Raw genomic sequence first — 24298 nt, 5'->3', positions numbered from 1 at the left:
AGTCATGACAGTTTGGTTATTGTCTTGTCACATGACGTTCTCACGTGAATTGAAAGGCCGATAAAAAGCTCAATATAAAACTTATCGTAGCACTAGTTTATAACAAACACTTCGGGTTTTACCGAAAACCACGTATCAAATATAGATGCTCGCTACTTTACAGTTTTGTTTCGGCTTGAACTAATCGTCAAGTCGTAATCTGATCAAGTGACCCAATACTTCGCAAATAATTTTTGTAGCACTTTTCGATTATCACAGGTGACCAACAGGCTCGTCTTGATTATCAGACAATGATATGTACTCCTTTGAGTTAAGGTTAAAAAATTAAATGAATTTTTATGGTAAGTTATAAGATATCACTACTAAAAGTGACAGCATTACAATGACGATAAAACAGACGCGTAAGAACAATAGACATGGTTTGATTGAATGCGTGAAGTATATTTGTGAAAATATTTCGACGAATAAGGTTGCAAGAAAGTGTCAAGTCAACCTTTAACGATCAAAGAGGATGTACGAAGAGGCTGCGCATATTTCACAAATCATTGTCATGCGCTGAACATGTCCGAGTCCAGTGGTAATGAAACCTTGATGCCTGGAGACATGCCCAGTTGCAATGTCAGTGAGCCAAAAGATTTGCTATTGGTTGCTCGTGATTGGTAACAAGGTTGATTGGTTGCTCGTGATTGGTTGTTTCATTGGAGACAAAGTTTGATTGGTCTAGCTAATGTGTGGGCTTTGTAATGAAAAGAAAAGTGAAACCCTATTAATAAGCTGATACATCGGCTTACGGTCTGTGCTTGTATTACCGCGAAAGCCGATACATCGGCTTATGGTAGCGAAAGAGTTCATAACATTGATACTCATTGTGAATTTAGTCAATAGCGATAAATGAGATATTACATTAATCCTCTTTTTGTCTTGATTTCAAATATGTGAACCAAACAGCTGTAAAATTATGATTTTGAATGATTATGTAGGCTAATTTCTAAACATTTCATTTTTTCAATGGTTGAAGACAAAAATCTGTAAAGATGACACCACATACATTTTGTATTTGCTTTTTTACATATTCAACAATGCCGACAGCACTAGATTGGAAACAAAAGAAATTACAGTATACACGTATGTGTAAATTTTAAAAACAAGAAACCATCTCATGAAACCTGATGGTATGCAATCCAAACATTTTTATTACACTGGTTCGAGAAACTGCATCTAATCTGATTTGGGTGCTTCCTACACATAATTTGATAGAATATTCTGAATCTTGACAATATTTTGAACCTAGAAGTATATCATCCATGTTTGGTTACTGGCAACAAAGACGTGAACATCATGTTATGAATGTGTTTGAGAAAACTTTCAATAAACAAAGTCCTGTTTATTTTGATAAAATATATAGTCAGGCGGAGTTACTACCACTTGTACTTATACCTGACCATGTCTTATTTGAAATACTCATTACCTATGAAGTTTTCAATGACACTACTTTTACTCATATGATGGCATGGCATGACAAGTGTCACCATTGTAGCCAATCAGCAGTCTAGATAACTAGGTTAAACTTCCCACTATGACAAAATAAACAAAGGGTACAAATCACTATGCTTGTAGTACAAAAAACTAACATATGTAAAATGATTTCCTCAACTATACCAACCTTCACTATGAAAGTAAACAACAGTGGCGTAAAAAGATTCTACATAAAAGCATAAAGCATAACAAGCCTTCCCCTCTAAAGATTGCTTTGCATATCCCTTGATGCCATACATAAACTTGACGGGCTCAGTTCAGCCTTTTACCATCTCTAAGTTGTGTGCAGCATGTACATTTAGTTTAAGAAAATGACCAATTAAGAAAGCTTAGAAAAGCAAACAATATAAAAAATCAGGAAATAAAAAGAAATGATTAAAGTTCCTCTCTATTAGAGTTTTCATGGTACCTTTCATTCCAAACTATATGAACATTCAAAACAAGTGAAGACGACTACTAAATATTTAAATGAGATGACAAAAGTGATCTTACCTTTTTGCGATTGTGGTAGAGCACATAGCCAACAATCACAACCACAATAGCAACAAGGAAATAGGCAAGGAAATGAGTGGATAAGGGAGATTCAGCATCTGTAAAGATGACACGTATATTACAGTGTATCTACATGTGTGTTACAGTATATCTACATGTGTGTTACAGTATATCCACATGTGTGTTACAGTATATCAACATGTGTGTTACAGTATATCTACATGTGTGTTACAGTATATCTACATGTGTGTTACAGTATATCTACATGTGTGTTACAGTATATCTACATGTGTGTTACAGTATATCTACATGTGTGTTACAGTGTATCTACATGTGTGTTACAGTGTATCTACATGTACGTCGTCTTATTTCCCAAAATATTTATCAAAAAAACTGAAAAGTTTAGTTAATTATTTCCCAATCAAATTATGAGAATATTAACTAAAATTGTACAAAAAGTGGTCACTTAGAGAGCGAAAAAGTGGTCACTTAGAGAGCGAAACAGAGTTTTCGTCATCAGCAGACATTATTCGCGAGAAGAGACACCCTATCAGAAGCAAAAAGTTCAAAGCTGATACTAAGTCATGTTCAATTTGGACCTTCGGGTTGGATTCATTGATGCATTGTTAGCAAAGCACTTTTACTTATTTCTTCCTTATTCTTAGGTTACTTAGTTTCGGTTTTCGTGCAACAATATAATGGAAACAATGAACTCTTTAAAACATTGCTTTCGCCAATCCCGTGGCGCGCCATAACGATACCAACAGCAGATTTTCTTATCACAACCGTAAAATACAGCGCTGTCGACAAGACTATCAACCAAGTGTAGTTAGGTGATCCTTGGGTGGCAATGACATAGTTGTATAACACAAGTTGGTGTAATGACAATACAGTGAGTGGTACCTTGAAATATGAGACATTTAGGATACAAACCTTTCGGAACCCGACCAAAATTTGAAACTAAATTATTGCTTGAAATCCGAGGTAAAGTTTGAAATATAAACTCTGCTCGTTCAGCAATAAGTTGAAAAACAGGAGCTTTTGGTTCCTTTTTCCAATATGGTTAATTGATGTATCTTCTTCGATTAGTTTACAGTTGAGAGCTTTATTAGTTTATTGTAACGTAGTCAATTGAATATTTAGTGAAATTTTGTACATGCCATCATGGCCTCTAAAGAGCAGTTTCTAGAGCAGACTATTGATGACATTTTTTATTGGTGAAATTAACGACCGTCTAGCGACATTTGTCGGTTGCATTTTCATAATATTCGAAAAAGCCGGCTCTGCAAACTCACTAGTGTATGTTGGTAAAAATACACTAGTGAGTTGGGAAATAATTGGGGAAAATGGAAATAAATTAATTTGCCGCACCCGCTTGTTTATCATCATCCTCTGAATCCTCATCTTCGTTAGAATTATTTTCCCTTCCTTCATTAGTCTCTGAACCAACAGTTTCCGATGTATCAGTGACTTCATTTGAATCGGGTAAATCTGTGGAATCTGGTACTTGTGCGGAATCTGATGAGACATACATGTAAGAGTTTAATCCTCAAGTGAGCCTTTTTTCTACTTGTTTATTCATTAGATGCTAATAAAAAGTATGGTTTTATATATACTATGTGCGCATAGTTAAACTTGACAAATTTTATAACTGCGTCAAATTAAAATGCTTTAAAATAGGCCCAACTATTATATATCTAGCTAATCAGTAGTCACCAATAAACAATAAAAAGGTATCAATTATCAATTAGACTGCTCTCTTATAGGAGTCTACTGTAACTGATCAACAGTTACCAATAAACAATAATAAGGTATCAATTAGAGTTATTCTCTTATAGGAGTCTACTGTAACTGATCAATTTGAGCAAAGATGGAAAAGTGGTCACCCTGTAATGACACGCTTGATTTCCTACAATCTTATGAATTGTAAATGTAAACAATATACACATATATATAGATAAAAAGCACTTAAAGGTTGACTTGCAACAAAGTTGACATTACAGTTATTTGGTATCAAAAGATTCACCATGTCTTACTCTGCTGTGTTGTAGGTGCCAAATATGTGGAAATGTGATTACACGCTCTTAAAAGCTAAAATAGGTTAAATCCCTTTCCAAAACGGCTCAAATGGGAAGTAGCTGAACACAATGGCTTCTGTTTACACTTTCATGCATCCTCATTTGTCGAAATAATATCACAAATATACCTCACACATTCAATAAAACCATGTTTATTGTCCTTACGCGTCCATTTCATCATCATTGTAATGCTGTCAGTTTGAGCACTGATATCTCAAAACCTACCGTAAAAAAATTTGTTTAATTTTGTAACCTTAGCTCGAAAGAGTGCATATCATCCCGTAATAAACACGAGGAGCCTGTTGGTCACCTGAGATGGTCGAAAAATGCTGGAGAAACTGTTCGCGCTATTTGGCAAGAAGTATGGGTCACAAGATCATATTACGACTAGATGATTAGACCAAGCTGAAACGAAACCTGTAAAGTAGCGAGCTTCTATATTTGAGAAGGGCTTTTCGGCAAAACCCGAAGTGTTTGTCATAAACTAGTGCTACGAAACATTTTATATTGAGCCTTTTATTGGCCATTCAATTCACATGTCAAAGCAATAACCACAATGTTTGAATACGTCATCGAAATAAAGGGATTTCAACCTACAACGTTGTAAATCAACTTTTAAAAATAGATTACAGTGAATTTCAATAATCTGCATCTCTAGTTCAATATTAATAAGTTAAACATTAATAACGTATCAATCAAAGCTGCTTTCTTATTGGAGTTTACTGTAACTGGTTAACAGTCACCAATAGACAATATTAAGGTATCAAGTAGAGCTACTTTCTTATAGGAGTCCACTGTAACTTATTAATTTGAGCAAAGAGGGAAAAATGGTCACCCTGTAATTACACACCTGATATCCTACAAACTTATAAATTGTGAATGTTGACAATACACACAAGATAAAAAGCACTTAAAATCGATTACAGTGAACTTCAATAATCTGCATCTCTAGTTCAAACCTAACGAGCTTTTGCGCTGAAACCATCTGACCATCCAAAAATTAAAAGATGACACAACACAAACAACCAGTGTAAATATATCCAGTGAATTAACTCTAATTATGTAGTTAACTTTAATAACCAATAATGTTTGGTTCGGAACCCTTTGATATTTACTAAATGCTATTAACTTTAATTGTGATCACTTGTAAAGCAATCGATATAAAGTAAATATGATAATAATATACCTTCATTCTCTAAAGGGTTACCTTCTACACTGTTTGGATCTTCTGGTTTGGTTTCTAAATATAAACAAAAGTTAAGATGGTTATAGAGGACAGTAGAAATGGTTGTTCAAATAAAAAGATGTTGAGATGGTTAAACGTAAAGAAAAGTAAACTAAAATGATTATATGTTGAGCGAAGGGTATCAATTAAAGCTGCTCTCTTAAATTAGTCTACTGTAACTGATCAATAGTCACCAATAAACAATGAGATATCAAGTAGAGCTACTCTCTTAAAGGAGTCGACTGTAACTGATCAATAGTCACCAATAAACAATAATGAGATATCAAGTAGAGCTACTCTTGTTAAGGAGTCTACTGTAACCGATCAATAGTCACCAATAAACAATAATAAGGTATCAAGTAGAGCTACTCTCTTATAGGAGTCTACTGTAACTGATCAATAGTCCACCATAAACAATGTTAAGGTATCACGCAGAGCCATAGAGTTATCTCCCCCTAGAGTGATAACTGCCTTCTACAACACGAGCGTTTCTGGTGCCAAAAAGGAGCGTTTAGACCACGCCCCTTTTTGTGCTAGTCAATCGTAGTGATCGACTAGATCAATAACATCAGCCATGAGAATGGTTAAACAATGATCATGAATTTCCACAATTAAGATAGTAATTAATGCTCATATTAAAGAAATAATGATTATAGTTTATTACTCTAATATATGCTTATTATTTAAAGCAATTCAATACCTACATGACTTGCAAAGGCACTGAATATATAGTGTTAAGTAAGTGAGTTAATGCAATCAGTTACTCGTATATAAGATAGATAGTCATACTGGGGTTGTATTACATTGATGTGATAGGAAGCTAATCACATCAATTGCCATCAACTGAAAGTATTGACAATCACTATGTTTCCATGATGCGCAGTGCTTCGGAGTTGCGCTATCTCCAAATCATGGAAACGGCGTCTTCGCACTGAAATCACTGCGCACTGATCAGTGCGAAGCCAGTGCAAATTCGCAGCAAGGAAACAGCGACTGCGCAGTGGCTGCGCATAGCTCTCATGCCGTGGAGACGGATTCTTCGAGGGCCATAAACTAGTACAAAGGTTGTCCTGCTAATTTTGTTTTTTTTACTATTCTTCCGATCTTCTTTCACCTAAATTTAATTATGGTCTGCGTTCACGAGGATGATGAGGTGATTACTTTCCTGGACTTTGTTATCGATGCCAACACTTTTCGAAAAATAGGTGGCAAGTCCTAAATTAACGTTTAAATAATATATTACTTAAAAATACTTATTAAAAATATATTACTATATAAAAAGTGTGTTAAGGTTTGTAAAACCTTGTGAATGTGTATTGTAAATAAAAGTATAATGACGACAGAATCATAAAAAGACCGTTTATGACGTTCGGTATCCGTGATCGATTCTATTTCTCCATCAGGCGATTCGATTTATACAATTTCTCTTCTCTGGCTAATTTGCGGTATTTGCTGAAAACCACTGCGCAGCATGGAAACGTACAATCCCCTCAACTTCGGAGGAGGCTGCTTCGCAGTACTGCGCACCATGGAAACATAGTGATTGTATGGTCATAGAGTGATTCATTGACACCACAGTCCACAAACAGCCCTTGCATGTAATATTAGATTTCAATACATATCAATCAAATACATAGACTAGCTTGAAGCAAGGATGTCCACTAGTTAGTGGACATCCTTGCTTGATGTAAGTAAGCAAAAAGTTTGAAAGTTAGAGTGGCAAATGTTGTTGTATGTTAAATTAGTAAATTACACTTAATTATACTAAATTATAATTATACAAAAATAAAATAGACTTTTTTATTACTTTATTTATTAAATAATTTATTATTGTAATCATAGCTAAGCAGATTATATTTAGCTATTACTTGCTAATAATTTTGCATTTAAGCACATTTCCAGTTTTATTTTTCTTCATAACTTATGTCAACAAAACACTTCTTTCATGATATGAAAGTTAAAAGTTGTAGATGTTTGAAAAAGCTTGAAAACTTTTACAGTTGTTTTCTTTTTCCTCTCAATTCATTTGAACTGCTTCAAAGTATTTTCTGATGAAATGAAGTTTAAAAGTTAGAATGGTAAATGTTATATAAAAATAACTTTTCTGTCCAAAGACTTTTTTATTACTCGGGCAAAGCCGGGTAGTACAGCTCATAGTTGATGGCAGTCGATTAGCTTCCCATCACACTAATATAATACAACCTCAGTATGACTATCTATCTTATCTATGAGTAACTGATTGCATTAACTCACTTAACATTATATATTCAGTACCTTTGCAAGTCATGTAGGTATTGAATTGCTTTAAATCATAAGCATATATTAGAGTAATAAATTATAATCGTCAGTTCTTTAATATGAGCATTAATTACTATCTTAACTGGAAATTCATGATCATTGTTTAACCATTCTCATGGCTGATGTTATTGATCTAGTCGATCACTACGATTAACTAGCACAAAAAAGGGGCGTGGCCTAAACGCTCCTTGTTGGCACCGGAAACGCTCGTGTTGTTATCAATCTAGGAGAAGATAACTCTATGCGTAGAGCTATTTTCTTATAGGAGTCTACTGTAACTGATCATTAATTCCAATAAAGAATAATATGGTATCAATTAGAGCTACTCTCATAAAGGAGTCTCCCGTAAATGATCAATAGTCACCAATAAGCAATAATAAGGTATCAATTAAAGCTGCTCTCTTATAGGAGTCTACTGTAACAGATCAATAGTCACTAATAAACATTAACAACGTATCAATCTAAGCTGCTTTCTTATAGGAGTTTACTGTAACTGATTAACAGTCACCAATAGACAATAGTAAGGTATCAAGTAAAACTACTTTCTTATAGGAGTCCACTGTAACTTATCAATTTGAGCAAAGAGGGAAAAATGGTCACCCTGTAATTACACACCTGATATCCTACAATCTTATGAATTGTGAATGTTGACAATACACACAAGATAAAAAGCACTTGAAACCGATTACAGTGAACTTCAATAATCTGCATCTCTAGTTCATACCTTACGAGCTTCTGCGCTGAAACCATCTGACCATCCAAAAATTAAAAGATGACACAACACAAACAACCAGTGTAAATATATCAAGTGCATTAACTCTAATTATATAGTTAACTTTAATAACCAATAATGTTTGGTTCAGAACCCTTTGAAATATACTAATTGTTATTAACTTTAATTGTGATCACTTGTATAGCAATCGATATAAAGTAAATATGATAATAATATAACTTCATTCTCTAAAGGGTTACCTTCTACACTGTTTGGATCTTCTGGTTTGTTTTCTAAATATAAAGAAAAGTTAAGATGGTTATAGAGGACAGTAGAAATAATTGTTCAAATAATAAGATGTTGAGATGGTTATACGTAAAGAAAAGGAAACTAAAGATGATTATATACTAAGTGAAGGGAAATAGAGATGGTTTATATGTTAAGTGAAGGGAAATAGAGATGGTTTATATGTTAAGTGAAGGGAAATAGAGATGGTTTATATGTTAAGTGAAGGGAAATAGAGATGGTTTATATGTTAAGTGAAGGGAAATAGAGATGGTCATATGCTAAGTGAAGGGAAATAGAGATGGTCATATGTTAAGTGAAAGGAAATAGAGATGATTATATGTTAAGTGAAGGGAAATAGAGATGGTCATATGCTAAGTGAAGGGAAATAGAGATGATTATATGTTAAGTGAAGGGAAATAGAGATGGTCATATGTTAAGTGAAAGGAAATAGAGATGATTATATGTTAAGTGAAGGGAAATAGAGATGGTCATATGCTAAGTGAAGGGAAATACAGATGGTCATATGCTAAGTGAAGGGAAATAGAGATGGTCATATGTTAAGTGAAGGGAAATAGAGGTGGTTATATGTTAAGTGAAAGGAAATAGAGATGGTTTATATGTTAAGTGAAGGGAAATAGAGATGGTTTATATGTTAAGTGAAGGGAAATAGAGATGGTTATATGTTAAGTGAAGGGAAATAGAGATGGTTTATATGCTAAGTGAAGGGAAATAGAGATGATTATATGTTAAGTGAAAGGAAATAGAGATGAATATATGTTAATTGAAGGGAAATAGAGATGATTATATGTTAAGTGAAATGAAATAGAGATGGTTTTATGTTAGGTGAATGGAAATAAGAGATGAATATATGTGAAAGATGTGGTTACATCAAAAAGGTCGATTTAATGAAATTAAGTCCAATAAAAGGCTAAAACATCAGCTACAATTTGATGTCATTTTTGTCTTTATAAACTAACCCTGTCCAGAGATATAAGCGTTTGAATGAGGCCATCTTTTAAAAAGCTCAGATTCTAGGGGGTGCTTCATTCGTGATGTAATGAGTGATACATGTGAAAAAATTCCATGAGCGATAAATATAAGATTTCTTTGTTAGCCATTTATCAGCCCTAAATTTTTATATAGGTCAGATTAAATGTTATTGCTCGTAAAACGGTTTGTCTCGTTGTTAGGGATTTTACTCTATTACTAGTTAGTTACACGCATTGACTAATATTACGTTCTAGTAGCTGCGTGCATCGACATCGATATTTAATTTACTGAAGTAATTGACATCGTTAATTTACTGAATTACTGCATCGACACATTTTATTGACAAACAACAGAATTGTAACAATGCTCAGTTCAGCGAAGGTGATTCAGTTTTCTGAGCGTCAGGTGATTAAAGATTGGGGCAGACAGGTTATAGTTAGAGCTGACAAGCATCAACGGCGTTATGCTACAGAGAAAGAAAAGAGAATGGAGGTAAATTTATCTTTAACTTTGAGTATCCTTCACATATATTCAAAACTGACGGTAATAATTTTAGTACTCATGAATACATCTACTAATAAGTAAAATTATAACTTTTTGCTATCACAAATCATCGTTTTATAACTTATTAATCGTTTCACAAATCTTTATTGTTTCACCTAGCTATAACACTTGCTTAAAATTGTCTTTGGCATCTCAGCTAGTAAATTAGATGTACGATTAGAATTTATGTTCGTTTCCTATTTGTAGGAAAGAAGGAACATCGATTGATCAATGCTCATCTTTAACTCCCAGAAACAAAGCTTCGAATTGTTGGTTTTGCGTGTTTATGCTTTTGTTAAACATTTATTCATTTTAAAAATTACACTCGCAGTCTATCTAATTCTCAAATTGAAAGCTTTCAGTAGATATGTGTTAGAACGACATATGTATGAAATTTATGGCGTTCGTTTTATTGTTACAGGATGTTTATGTGGTTAACTAGGGGAGCAGTCATGTCGGTCTGGAAACTGCCATAAATGGGAAAGAGAGACTTGAATGTGTGCTGCACAAACCATAATATGTTTTGTTTGAGTTTGCTGCAGTAGATGACTTGGATGGATGTTTTTACTAAAAACTTTATGCTGCGATGAAAATTTTTTGGCTTGTAAAAATTATATAATAAAATAATATTGTTAAAGAAAATGCAAAACATGATTTGCAGAACATATTGAATATATCATAGCCTTGTTGACACCTGTGCTGAAACTTTTTCTGATAGATGGATTTATGAAGCGTAATCAGAGCTGTATTGGCAGGTACTTCTGCATAGCTCGACTCAATTCCAACGGACCAAATATTAAGTTCAAAAGATTTTATGCTCTACCCTACTAAGTGAAAACAGGTGAGTCCACAAACCGTGAAGCAGGTGCAAGAATGGCTTTAGTAATCCTTTGACAGAATAAGTGGGTTAATTGATTTCAACGAAATCGACGTTGTTTTGCGTTCACTATTTCAGTCAACTCATAAAACCATTTGTTTTGTACTTGAGTTAACTAATCGAATGTGACCAGTAAATTTTTTTTACAAATTGATACTGATAATGACTAGATAACGTTGACTATACATAACTTTTTGGGATGCAGTTGGTTTCGGCCATATATTCGAACATATTATTTTCAAATATGGTGGCATGCTTATTTTGTTTAATAGCTAGTTTCTGGTGTGCGTGTAGCAACTGAGAACTTGGCTGATACAAAGGCCGCGATGGAAAAAGTTAACTCGACAACCTAATTACCATAGACCAGTAGAATTGGTAGTCAGTACTCAAATGTTTACACAGCATCTAGAGGAAGTTAATTTGACAAGTTTTCAATTTTCCTTAGTTGAGGCGTTTGAAACATTCATAATCATGTATCTGTAGCTGGATTAAAAATTTTATTCTAGCCAACATGAGCAAATACAAAATAAAATATATGCCAATAGAGCCGCGTAAGACTAGACTTTCATCGCAAATAGCCGATGCAAATACGAGAGATAGAGACAGGTTGTATCACTCGTTATATCATTTTGGGCAAGTCCGGACACATTTTTTGGCTAGGGCGTTTTTACCGCAACATATCAACTGATAACAAAAAAGCTTTCTTTTGAAATCAACTAAAATTTGTCGCAATCACATCTTTAAGTGAAGGGATATAGAGATGATTATATATTAAGTTGCATCTCAACTGACACTAAAATATTCTCTATTGTATCACAACTGATGTAATAATACCCTCTATTGAATCTCAACTGATGTTATAATATTCTCTATTGTATCTCAACTGATGTTATAACATTTTCTATTGTATCTCAACTGATGTTATAATATTCTCTATAGTATCTCAACTGATGTTATAATATACTCTATTGTATCTCAACTGATGTTATAATATTCTCTATTGTATCTCAACTGATGTTATAATATACTCTATTGTATCTCAACTGATGTTATAATATACTCTATTGTATCTCAACTGATGTTATAATATCCTCTATTGTATCTCAACTGATGTTATAATATTCTCTATTGTATCTCAACTGATGTTATAATATACTCTATTGTATCTCAACTGATGTTATAATATACTCTATTGTATCTCAACTGATGTTATAATATCCTCTATTGTATCTCAACTGATGTTATAATATTCTCTATTGTATCTCAACTGAAGAAATTGCTAAAGAATTATAGACACTTATTTGGGTATTAATTTACTTCAGTGAGTCTTAATCTGTTTGTAAACTAAAACTAAGTTACCATGACTAAGTTTAATGGTTCTGGAAATTGTAAAATATTAAGTCTACAAAACAACAAAGGATATTTACCCAACATAAAAAACCCCATTATACCACACGCATATTTTTACTATAATACAGCGATGTTAGCAACAAAAGTTATAAACCTAACTACGCTCCTAAAGTTGATTCAAGTACTTCCTGTATATATAATGACACTTTATTTCACACGAGTGAAAACAAAGTTTCTACTGAACTTATGAGACCTACTACACTCACAGTTTATACACTTACCTACACATTTGTCAGCAACCATTATATATCCTGTGGTGCAGACGCAAGCAGTTTGATCCGTATTGCATTGATAATGTTCGTCTGATTTACAGAGTTCACAGTTGACTGGTAAAAGTAAAAATGGGTAAGATAATTAAAACAAAATTGTGAACTGAAACCATAAAAAACATGTTAGCAATACTAAAAAAATTAATCAAAACTTATGTCGTGTTCTATATAGGGCACCTTTAGATTCCATACTTCTTCCACGTTTGGTACTGAAGGAAATGCAACCACCATTGACAACTGCTCTGGGCGTTAAGGTTACACCGTGCACATACATATGCTATCCAAATGCTCATCATGTACATACATATGCTATCTAAATGCTCATCATGTACATACATATGCTATCAAAATGCTCATCATGTATATACATATGCTATCTAAATGCTCATCATGTACATACATATGCTATCCAAATGCTCATCATGTACATACATATGCTATCTAAATGCTCATCATGTACATACATATGCTATCTAAATGCTCATCATGTACATACATATGCTATCCAAATGCTCATCATGTACATACATATGCTATCTAAATGCTCATCATGTACATACATATACTATCTAAATGCTCATCATGTACATACATATGCTATCTAAATGCTCATCATGTACATACATATGCTATCTAAATGCTCATCATGTACATACATATGCTATCTAAATGCTCATCATGTACATACATATGCTATCCAAATGCTCATCATGTACATACATATACTATCTAAATGCTCATCATGTACATACATATGCTATCTAAATGCTCATCATGTACATGCATATGATATCCAAATACTCATCATGTACATACATATGCTATCTAAATGCTCATCATGTACATACATATATTATCCAAATGCTCATCACGTACATACATATGCTATCTAAATACTCATCATGTACATACATATGCTATCCAAATGCTCATCACGTACATACATATGCTATCCAAATGCTCATCATATACATACATATGCTATCCAAATGCTCATCACGTACATACATATGCTATCCAAATGCTCATCATGTACATACATATGCTATCCAAATGCTCATCATGTACATACATATGCTATCTAAATGCTCATCATGTACATACATATGCTATCTAAATGCTCATCATGTACATACATATGTTATCCAAATGCTCATTGTGTACATACATATGCTATCCAAATGCTCAGCATGTACATACATATGCTATCCAAATGCTCATCATGTACATACATATGCTACCCCAATGCTCATCATGTACATACATATGCTATCCAAATGCCCATCATGTACATACATATGCTATCCAAATACTCATCATGTACATACATATGCCATCTAAATGCTCATCATGTACATACATATGCTATCTAAATGCTCATCATGTACATACATATGTTATCCAAATGCTCATCATGTACATACCTATGCTATCCAAATACTCATCATGTACATACAAATGCTATCCAAATGCTCATCGTGTACATACAGATGCTATCCAAATGCTCATCGTGTACATACATATGCTAACCAAATGCTCATCATGTACATACATATACTATCCAAATGCTCATCGTGTACATGCCTATGCTATCTAAATACTCATCGTGTACATACATATGCTATCTAAATACTCATCATGTACATACATATGCTATCCAAATACTCATCATGTACATACATATGCCATCTAAATGCTCATCATGTACATACATATGCTATCTAAATGCTCATCATGTACATACATATGTTATCCAAATGCTCATCATGTACATACCTATGCTATCCAAATACTCATCATGTACATACAAATGCTATCCAAATGCTCATCGTGTACATACAGATGCTATCCAAATGCTCATCGTGTACATACATATGCTAACCAAATGCTCATCATGTACATACATATACTATCCAAATGCTCATCGTGTACATGCCTATGCTATCTAAATACTCATCGTGTACATACATATGCTATCAAAATACTCATCGTGTACATACATATGCTATCTAAATGCTCATCATGTACATACATATACTATCTAAATGCTCATCATGTACATACATATGCTATCTAAATGCTCATCATGTACATACATATGTTATCCAAATGCTCATCATGTACATACCTATGCTATCCAAATACTCATCATGTACATACAAATGCTATCCAAATGCTCATCGTGTACATACAGATGCTATCCAAATGCTCATCGTGTACATACATATGCTAACCAAATGCTCATCATGTACATACATATACTATCCAAATGCTCATCGTGTACATGCCTATGCTATCTAAATACTCATCGTGTACATACATATGCTATCAAAATACTCATCGTGTACATACATATGCTATCTAAATACTCATCATGTACATACATATGCTATCCAAATACTCATCATGTACATACATATGCTCTCTAAATGCTCATCATGTACATACATATGCTATCCATATGCTCATCATGTCCATACATATACTATCCATATGCTCATCATGTTCATACATATGCTCTCTAAATGCTCATCATGTACATACATATGCTTTCCAAATGCCCATCGTGTAAATCTTATTTTAGAGCTATTGGATTTTCCAAACTTAACATGATTATGATATTAGCTACTCAATGCAGTATTCGATGCTAAAAATTGGTGAGTATTCAAGTCTATACTGAAATTCTTTTACCTCGTGAAAAATTTAAATACATGTACACGTATTTTAGAGAAAGTTTTTGCGACTGTAACAAAATATGTGGGAGGCTTTATGGATGTTTGAAGGTAAACTGAAACTGCATCCAGTAAAGTTGACAATATAAACAGACACCTGACACAAAAAATAGAATCTGGTGACATAACATGTATTTTTTTGTAGCAGGGAGCGAAACCGAAATGTGAGTAGCTGTGACAGAGGTAATAAACCTGGCCTCACTTGGGATTTTCAAGCTTTGAAACTAAAAAGTTTCAACCATTACATTGAATAACAAAATTGTATACTTTAAAGAGCCTATATATCAAATATAAAACACAAAGTTCTATTTATTACAAAAGAAAATAACCGCAATAAGAATAAATGGTAGCAATACGGAAAATTATGAAACACATTCAACACAATTGGATGAGACAAGAGAAACAGTTGTTTCATTCAAGTTTGATCAACTCGACAATCATGGGAACTTTATCAATTTATGTATACTGTAACCAATGACAAGTACATTGGTTACAGTGACAAGTACATTGGTTACAGTGACAAGTACATTGGTTACAGTGACAAGTACATTGGTTACAGTGACAAGTACATTGGTTACAGTGACAAGTAAATTGGTTACAGTGACAAGTACATTGGTTACAGTGACAAGTACATTGGTTACAGTGACAAGTACATTGATTACAGTGACAAGTACATTGGTTACAGTGACAAGTACATTGGTTACAGTGACAAGTACATTGGTTACAGTGACAAGTACATTGGTTACAGTGACAAGTACATTGGTTACAGTGACAAGTACATTGGTACAATAAGCAAAAAATGCATATGCATCGTGTCACGCGTGTTCAATTGTTGAAAACTGATTCTTCAACTGTGTTGCATGTAATTAACTGCACTTATTCATTCCAACGTTCATTATAGCAAAGCATAAGATATTTCTCTACCATATTGATAACTATTTTATACCAAATGCTACATGCGTACATCAAAAAATAGACATCTCAATGTATCTGTAATATCCATAAAAATCAGGGCTTTAGTACTAAAGTTGTAACAATTGCTCGTAAATTAAGAAAACCAAAGTCTCAAATTGACAATTGACCCAGTTTGATCTCAAAGACTTTTTATAAGTTGGCGAATGGCTTAAATACGCTCACACATATGTTTGTTCAATTATTTACAGAAAATATTTGAGTTCTTTTGAGTTATACTGAAATAAACAGAGCCAATCCAGGAGATAAAGAAACAAGTCAGTAGATTCTTACACCTACCAAAGTAAGTTTCTTACGTCATTATTTTAGCATTTTCTACACATTTAGCTCATTTCACTCTATATATATGGTTGCTGGTAGCTCATATATATTTAGTTTACCTGCTCATATACATATAGGTTACCTGCTCATATACATATAGTTTACCTGCTCATATATATATAGTGTAGTTTACCTGCTCATATATATCTACATATATAGTTTACCTGCTTATATATATCTACATATTTAGTTTACCTGCTCATATATATCTACATATATAGTTTACCTGCGCAACTTGGTATAAACTTTTCATAGTTGATTACCGTAGATATAATGACGTAAATAAAACGACACATTATTTTACACTAATAACCCAGGATAATTATTTATATGGCCTACTATATCCACAGTATATACACTTACATACACATCTGTCTTCATATACTTTATATCCAGTGGCACAGTCGCAAGTATTTTGGCCCGAATTACACACATAATGTTCTTCTGGTTTACAGAGGTCACAGTCGAATGGAAAAGTAAAAACAGGCAAGAAAATGGCCATAAAATTAAGAGACTGAAAGATTGAAAAAGACACAAAAGACCAACAAACATTTGCTTCCTATATCATATTCTATATATTCTTTGTTTTCCACAATGAGCTCTCCATAATACAAGTAGCTTTTAAGCATTGCATTAGGGAACCTTATACTTTAAAGACTATCTTATGGATAATAAGTAAACGTCACATCTGTAATAATAATGAAGAAGTAAGCAGGTTATAGTACTATTATAGTGGACTCAATTACATACTGTAGATACTAGAAATTCCCCTGTCATACAGCCCACGACCTGATAATGGAATATGTGATAATGGAAAAAAGAAAGGGTAGTGTTGGTTGTTGAAAAAGTAGTTGTCAAGTTGTCAGTAGGAATTGACAGCGTATAGTGTAAATGAGAGTTTTTCGAGATGATATAAAATCAATTTGAGGGAGCACGACTTCAAAAAGGAAATTCTAGTAATCTAGGAATTTGACAGGGGAACTTGTTGGCATGTATGACATAGTTGTATTTGAGCATTGTATGTAATGAAATGTTTCCCATTACATCCAGAACACGTGAGCTGTAATATTTTGTTGTCAAGTCTGCCTAGAAAGTTGTTACGCAGTTCTTGAAAATCAGGACAATCTAAAGATTGAAAATGAGGAATGTGATGAAGGGGGCAGCATTGGGAGGAGCAATATTGTTTTGTGCAATATTTTCATGGTCAATGATGTCCATAAAATCATGATCATCATCTGGAAACAAAGGGCTGCCAAGTCCATGTCATTTACATCGCCTACAACATCTACTAAAGAATTATCTGAATCAGATGAGTTGTTGTTATTAATTTGAGTAGCGTAATGTTGAACATTAGCATTTGATGTTGATGGTTGCTGTGAGGACCTTCTATTTATCCTCCTATTGAGCTGAAAAAATTGAGAGACACGTGGGCGGCCACTGCGTCGGCCACGACGTGGTGTTCTGGGAAGTTGTATGTCCATGGTAGTTGTCAAGTTGTTTTGAAATTAACTTCAAAAAGTCGATTATGCAAAATAAAAGGTTGTAAAAAATTCACACCTAATCTACTACTATCTCAAACCTATGTTTTACAACAATAAAATTAATACCAATTAAAGCTGTAGGCCTAACCTACAGTAATGTATGTAATTTAACAACAGCAATAAGGAAATATGTTTATTATTTCTCTGAAATGCAATATTAGAAGTAAAATGGCAAACTGCTGTATAATATACACAGTTTGTAAAATGGCAGAAGTAAAATGGCAAGCTACTGTGTACTATGCACAGTTTAAAAGTTGGTTGTGTTGAATGTAGAATGGTTTTGATAGCGATCTAGCAGAAAGCAAGTATGAGCGTTCACACATCTGGAAGTTGTCTGCAAACTGAAGCAAAATAAAAAAATGTTTTCGTCATAAAGAGGCGTTGTAGTTCGGCCCTAGCTTGTACATAAGATGTAAAGAATTTTGGCTAACATTTTAAATAATTTAATGAAACCTTTGGTAATTGAGAAAAAACATAGGCTGATAGACTGTGTACCACAACTTCGTACCTGTAAATCGGTCTATGCCTCAAACGGTCTATGTTTATTACAGAAACCTTCGGACAAACAAATTCGAATAATTATTCTTATGATAATTTTATAAAATCAAATAATTATTTTTATAATTAAATATTTTTGCAAGATATTAAAAACAGAAAAATATTAGAAACCTTCGACCAGTCTAGAACCTATAGACTGGTGAAATAAGCACGTCTTTCTCGTGAAATGCGCCCTTCTTAATAGTTCTACTATCTGTCGCACGGCTTTATTGGCGTATCGTTGACCGGTCTTAATTTTGATTAAAAAAGCTTGTCAAATTTCTTATTGCGAATGTCGGCCAAATCAATCTGTAAATTTGTGTATAATTCGATCAGATGGGTAAGTTTTAGGATATTGTCGACAATTTTCAAAGACTTGGTAACATATTAAAATAGGTTTATATGTGTTTTGTATCGTTATTATACTTAAACGACGCCATTGAAAAATGGTTAAATTTGTTGATGAGATTTCGGTATAAGGGTTTGCGACGGTGTTGATGAATAATTTTCATGAGTTGTGTGCACACACATTTATGATAAATCTCTCAAACAATCGCTCCGCTCGTGTTTGGTCGTGGGATAATGACACTGATATAAAAACCACAGTCACTACTTATATGAACCACAACACCCTTGATATATACACTTACATACACATCTGTCTTCATCCAGTTTGTATTCAGTGGCACAGTCACAAGTATTTTGTTCCGGATAACACTGATAGTGTTCTTTTGATTCACAGAGATCGCAGTTGACTGAAAAAGTAAAAACAGGTAAGAAAATTGCCATAAAATTAATTGAACTGAAAGATTGAAAAACACCAAAATTCAAACACAAACAAACATTTGCTTCCTATCATATGCTATACCGGTATATTATTTATTCTACATCCAAAATAAGCTTTTCATGATAGGAGTAACTTGTAAGCATTGTATTATGCATATGACCTACCATCCTCTATGTATATACACCTACCTACCCATTTGTCACCCTTCAATTTTTATCCTGTGGCAGTCACATAAAATGAAAAACTTTAAACTATTCGAAGTACTTTAAATGCAGTATTTTAGACCTTATTAAGTTATTATACAAAATTAGCTTTTAATTACACAAAATGCATTCAAGCATTACAACAAGGAACAAAGTATTTACTTCTTAAAATCCTTAAGAAGTCCGTCGTTCGGTGTGTCCAGCTTTAGCTACTAAAATCTATGAATGAAATATTCGCTTCATGCGAGATTTGATCTTGGAACCTCCAAGATTCACCAGGTGGTACCCTAACCAATTAAGCTACATGAGATGCAATGAATTCATTAGACAATATTAGCCGTTATGTCGGTTCAAATATGCATAGCACTCTGCGCTACACAACATCACCAAAGCTTACTCTTACGGCTCTTTTTAGTAAGTTTAGCAATACAGATAGTAGTTTACTCAAATTAGTCATTGGCAATGTGCCAGGTTAAAGGCAACTGACAGGGAACTACATTACCTGCCACTGTTTATAAGCTGTTTTTAATACCCGCGCAACGCTGGTGAGTCGGCTAGTACTCTATTCATAACAAGAATAAGCTAAACTGAACAAGAGTTCAATAAAATATGAAGTCGAACATAAGTTAACACCGACAGTGCTATTTGCTTCATTAAGGTCACAGCGTATAACCTTGACCACCAATGAATTCTATTAGAAACAGTAACAGAGATAAACTATATGCAGCGCATGCTACAGATACAATTCGTAAACTCACACAAAGATAGATATTTGCAAAAAATGTGAATTGCGTTAATATATTCAAAATTCTGTTGAGTATTCTGTTATTGGTATGACAACCGTAACACAGTCCTTACATCGACAGAAACTTATTTTTATCAGAAAAGCTCGTAGTGACGAATATAGATACTGTATTAAGTAGAGTTTGTACATAGAACAACTATAAAATATCTGTCAAACTATAAACTGGCAAAACATAATGATTCAATGAAAACTGTGATCAGACTTGCTTTTAAAAAGTGTGTAAATTCACTGTTTATGTTGAGCTAACAGAAAATAAGACTAAAAGCAATCATTCAGTAAAAGTTGGTGATTTCTGGACGAGTATAAGAAGTAAAGTAATGGTATGCTTCTGTCACATGGTGATAATGCTTGGTAGCGTTCAGTAGAGGAACACACCGCCAGGTCTAGTCTTTTATAAGCTAACTTGAGTGGTCCTAACACTTATCAAGGGCTTCTTCTGGAACTGTCAGAGTAACCGAAAGGATGAAACTTGCAACGCGTCCAGTCTGACAGAGGCAGGTAACCATTTCACTTGCCCAATGTGCGAAGGATAGACGAGGATCCTTAACGGGCCCACATTGTCAGTGTGGTACATGGGGCCTCCAAGCTATGGTCTAGATCCGATAGACCCAGCAATTTTAGGGTTGAAAGCTTACTGAGAGCTTTTGATCATATCGGCATTAAGCAGGACTCGAACCACCAGCCCCATGGTTGATAGTCAAAGATGCTACCACTAGGCCACCCTGACACCCTATACTCTAGACGAGTATAACGAATGAGTTAACCAACAAGTCAAAAGAGAGTTTACTTATAATACTGTAGATCAGGAAATGACTCAGCTACATTTGAGTAGAGAGAGAATAAATCCAGCTACCAGAAACAAGATTGGGTTTTGAAATTAACATCAGTACGCAGAGACAGTGAATTGCCGAGATAGGCTGGTAAACCTACTATGACATTTGCTATCATCACCACCACGTAAAAAGCCGGGCTTACAATCACAGCTACCAGATAGTTCGGAGCAAACCTCTGTATCTCGGTCACACCTTGAACAGATGTCTACAGAAAGAAAGATAAACTCTGGGAAAATGAAAGTGAATGAGATATAATTATACTAACAGGCTTTCTACCAGAAGTTGATAAAAAACTGTGGTAAAGATTAAAACAGTACTTAAAGGAACTAGGAAGGCAAGAATTGTAAACTGATTGTAGAACTGTTGGTAATATAATATGGATAAACGATCTTTACAGAGAAAATAAAAACAATGGCTAACTAAAACACCTTGAAATAACCTTTTTATATTTATTATAAAGAGTACAAACATGAGGCAAAAGTTGAGTTAATATTAGACAATAAATAGTGATGATTCAAGTTTAAATTGAATTAATAAACTTATACTGATTAAATGTATCAAATTAGTGAAAACAGATTTTAGAGTCACATAAAAAGTACAAACAAAAATACATCTGTACCAAAACAACCTTTTTATGACCGAAAGTGAGGAGTGGACCCGTAGCAAAACCTAGTGACTATAATGGACAATAAAAGGTGATGAACGGTAAAAAGATTTACTATGTCAAATGAGAGGCAGCAACTTTCAATGTTTCAACAGTTGCTGTCAAAAGAATGGTAATTTAATATGCTTGCACCATGAAAAGGTTAAGTAGCTACCTCTTTAATACAAGCAGCAAACACCAGGTTTCGACTTATTTTCTTTATACCATATTTATATCTTTAAATAAAAGAGAAAAGCCTATCTGAACTGCTTTTGTAACATATAAACTTGTAAATATTAGAGCAGCACAATGATCGTGTTAATTAAACGATTAACGTGATCACTACAAATAAACGATTAACTGAGTTGAGACAATTAATCTTATTCTAATTAATCTTCAAATAAAATACAACCGAGGTGATGATCTTGATGTGGTTCCTTTCCTTTGTACTGTTTAGTACCATATGTTAGTAATACTAACGTAGCGTAGGTAGCGGGTTACTAGCATATAATTTACTAACAAATAAATATTATGACAAGCAGCACTTTTTTACCAATTAAATATAACCACAATTATTTTGCACTCAACTATGAAAACACTAAGGGAGTCAATAACATAAAACTTGTTTATACAGTACCATGACGCAAGCACCAGTCGATCTAGCCGTAAGCCGACATGTTGTTAGTTGTTCGAAAATGTTTCTAGGTAGGCCTAATAGCAACAAAAGCAGTTTCGGTATTATTTAATATCTTACAGTCTTACTTAATAACTGGTTCAGACCAGTTATTTTGTTTTTTAATTAATAACTGGTTCAGACCAGTTATTAATCGCGATTAATTTTTATAATCGTTGGGCAGCTCTACTAAATATCAAAAGTGACTAGCTGAAACATGGCAACAACTTGTAGCAATAGTGGACAATAAAAGGTGTTGAATGATTGACAGATTTACTATGGCAAATGAGAGGAAACAACTCTCAATTTCTTAACAGTTGCTGTCAAAAGAATGATAATTTAATATGCTTTTATTTTAAAAAGGTTATCTAGCTACCTTTTTAACTCAAGCAGCAAACATCAGGCTTCCACTTATTTTCTTATTGTCAATATTATCTTATTTTTCTTTTTATTGTCAATCATAGTGTTTAAATAAAAGAGAAATGATTATTTGAACTGCTTTTGTAACATATACACAGTGTCAATGAGCTTACTGAAGTCACACTTTTCTCCAGACCATGGATGTTGACAGTCACAATTGCCATTGGTCATACATCCATGAACACAATCACTGGAGTTGCATCCTACAACAATAGAAACTTGAAACAGCAGAGCAGAGCAAGACTCATTCTGATTAGAATGTACTGCTGACACTATATATATTTATATGTATGTATAAATAAATTATAACTATATGTCTCAAAGATTGTGTGTGTATTCGTGTATTCGTCATTGTGCGTGTCCAGCTATAGCTATTAAAATCTTGGAATTAAAATTTCACATTCTGATAGATTTGAACTCACAGAGATTGCACGAGCAAGCTCTAGCACCAAGCTTTACAAGGCGTATTGGTCATAAACACTAGCATATACCCCATGCACATGCTAAATGACATATTATTTGAATCTCTATGAATTCTACTAACTCTATTAAGCATAATGCTTTTTTGGATTTTCTTAAACTTTTATTTTTGGTTTTTCAGAAGGTTCAATTGCTACATTGATTCTTTTTACGTGGACAATCATAGTATCTCTGTGGGAAAAGCCTCCACAGGGGTCAAAGACCGTGCAATATCTCATTTTTATATTTGTACCAGTATCGAGGGGTACCAGTATCGTCGTACTCAAAGTTTTGATGGATAGCTTCTACTGGAACAGTAACCTTTTTTATACACACACACTTTTATGCAAAAATTGTTATTGTTAATTCAACATGTTCAGAATTTTTATTTTGTTTTCACAGTTTGTATTAATTGTGTCATTACCTATTCAGCTTTTATGGTAATCATAACAAAACAGACTTAATTTAGCAATTACTTGCTAATTATTTCACAATTAAACAATTTTATAGTTGTTTTATTTTGTTTCTTAATTTATTTTACCTTCACAAAACATTTTCCTCATGGTATGAAGTTTGAAGGTTACAGTTGTTTGAAGAAGTTTGAAAACTAAGTTGTTTTTATTTTCTCTTAAATTATTTTACCTACACAAAACC

The 24298-nt window shown here is 33.5% G+C and overlaps 1 protein-coding gene across 3 annotated transcripts in view; it reads right to left on the bottom strand.

Moving 5' to 3' along the window:
• The window catches only part of LOC137393062 (platelet endothelial aggregation receptor 1-like), a 117813-nt gene that overhangs the window by 1588 nt on the left and 91927 nt on the right, over positions 1 to 24298 (bottom strand). Inside the window, exons 9-16 of one of the 3 annotated variants that reach the window (XM_068079453.1) lie at positions 23299 to 23388; positions 21547 to 21654; positions 19472 to 19576; positions 12671 to 12775; positions 8583 to 8634; positions 5293 to 5348; positions 3400 to 3546; positions 2029 to 2126 (exon numbers count right to left, since the gene is read on the bottom strand). In XM_068079453.1, the coding sequence (XP_067935554.1) occupies positions 2029 to 2126; positions 3400 to 3546; positions 5293 to 5348; positions 8583 to 8634; positions 12671 to 12775; positions 19472 to 19576; positions 21547 to 21654; positions 23299 to 23388 (761 nt within the window). The remainder of the gene's footprint in view (positions 1 to 2028; positions 2127 to 3399; positions 3547 to 5292; positions 5349 to 8582; positions 8635 to 12670; positions 12776 to 19471; positions 19577 to 21546; positions 21655 to 23298; positions 23389 to 24298) is intronic. The other 2 variants (XM_068079454.1, XM_068079455.1) reach the window with 2 other exon arrangements.

The sequence above is a fragment of the Watersipora subatra genome, chromosome 4 (assembly GCF_963576615.1).
Source record: "Watersipora subatra chromosome 4, tzWatSuba1.1, whole genome shotgun sequence".
Lineage (NCBI taxonomy): Eukaryota > Metazoa > Bryozoa > Gymnolaemata > Cheilostomatida > Watersiporidae > Watersipora > Watersipora subatra.
This window is presented reverse-complemented; position numbering and strand designations above follow the sequence as displayed.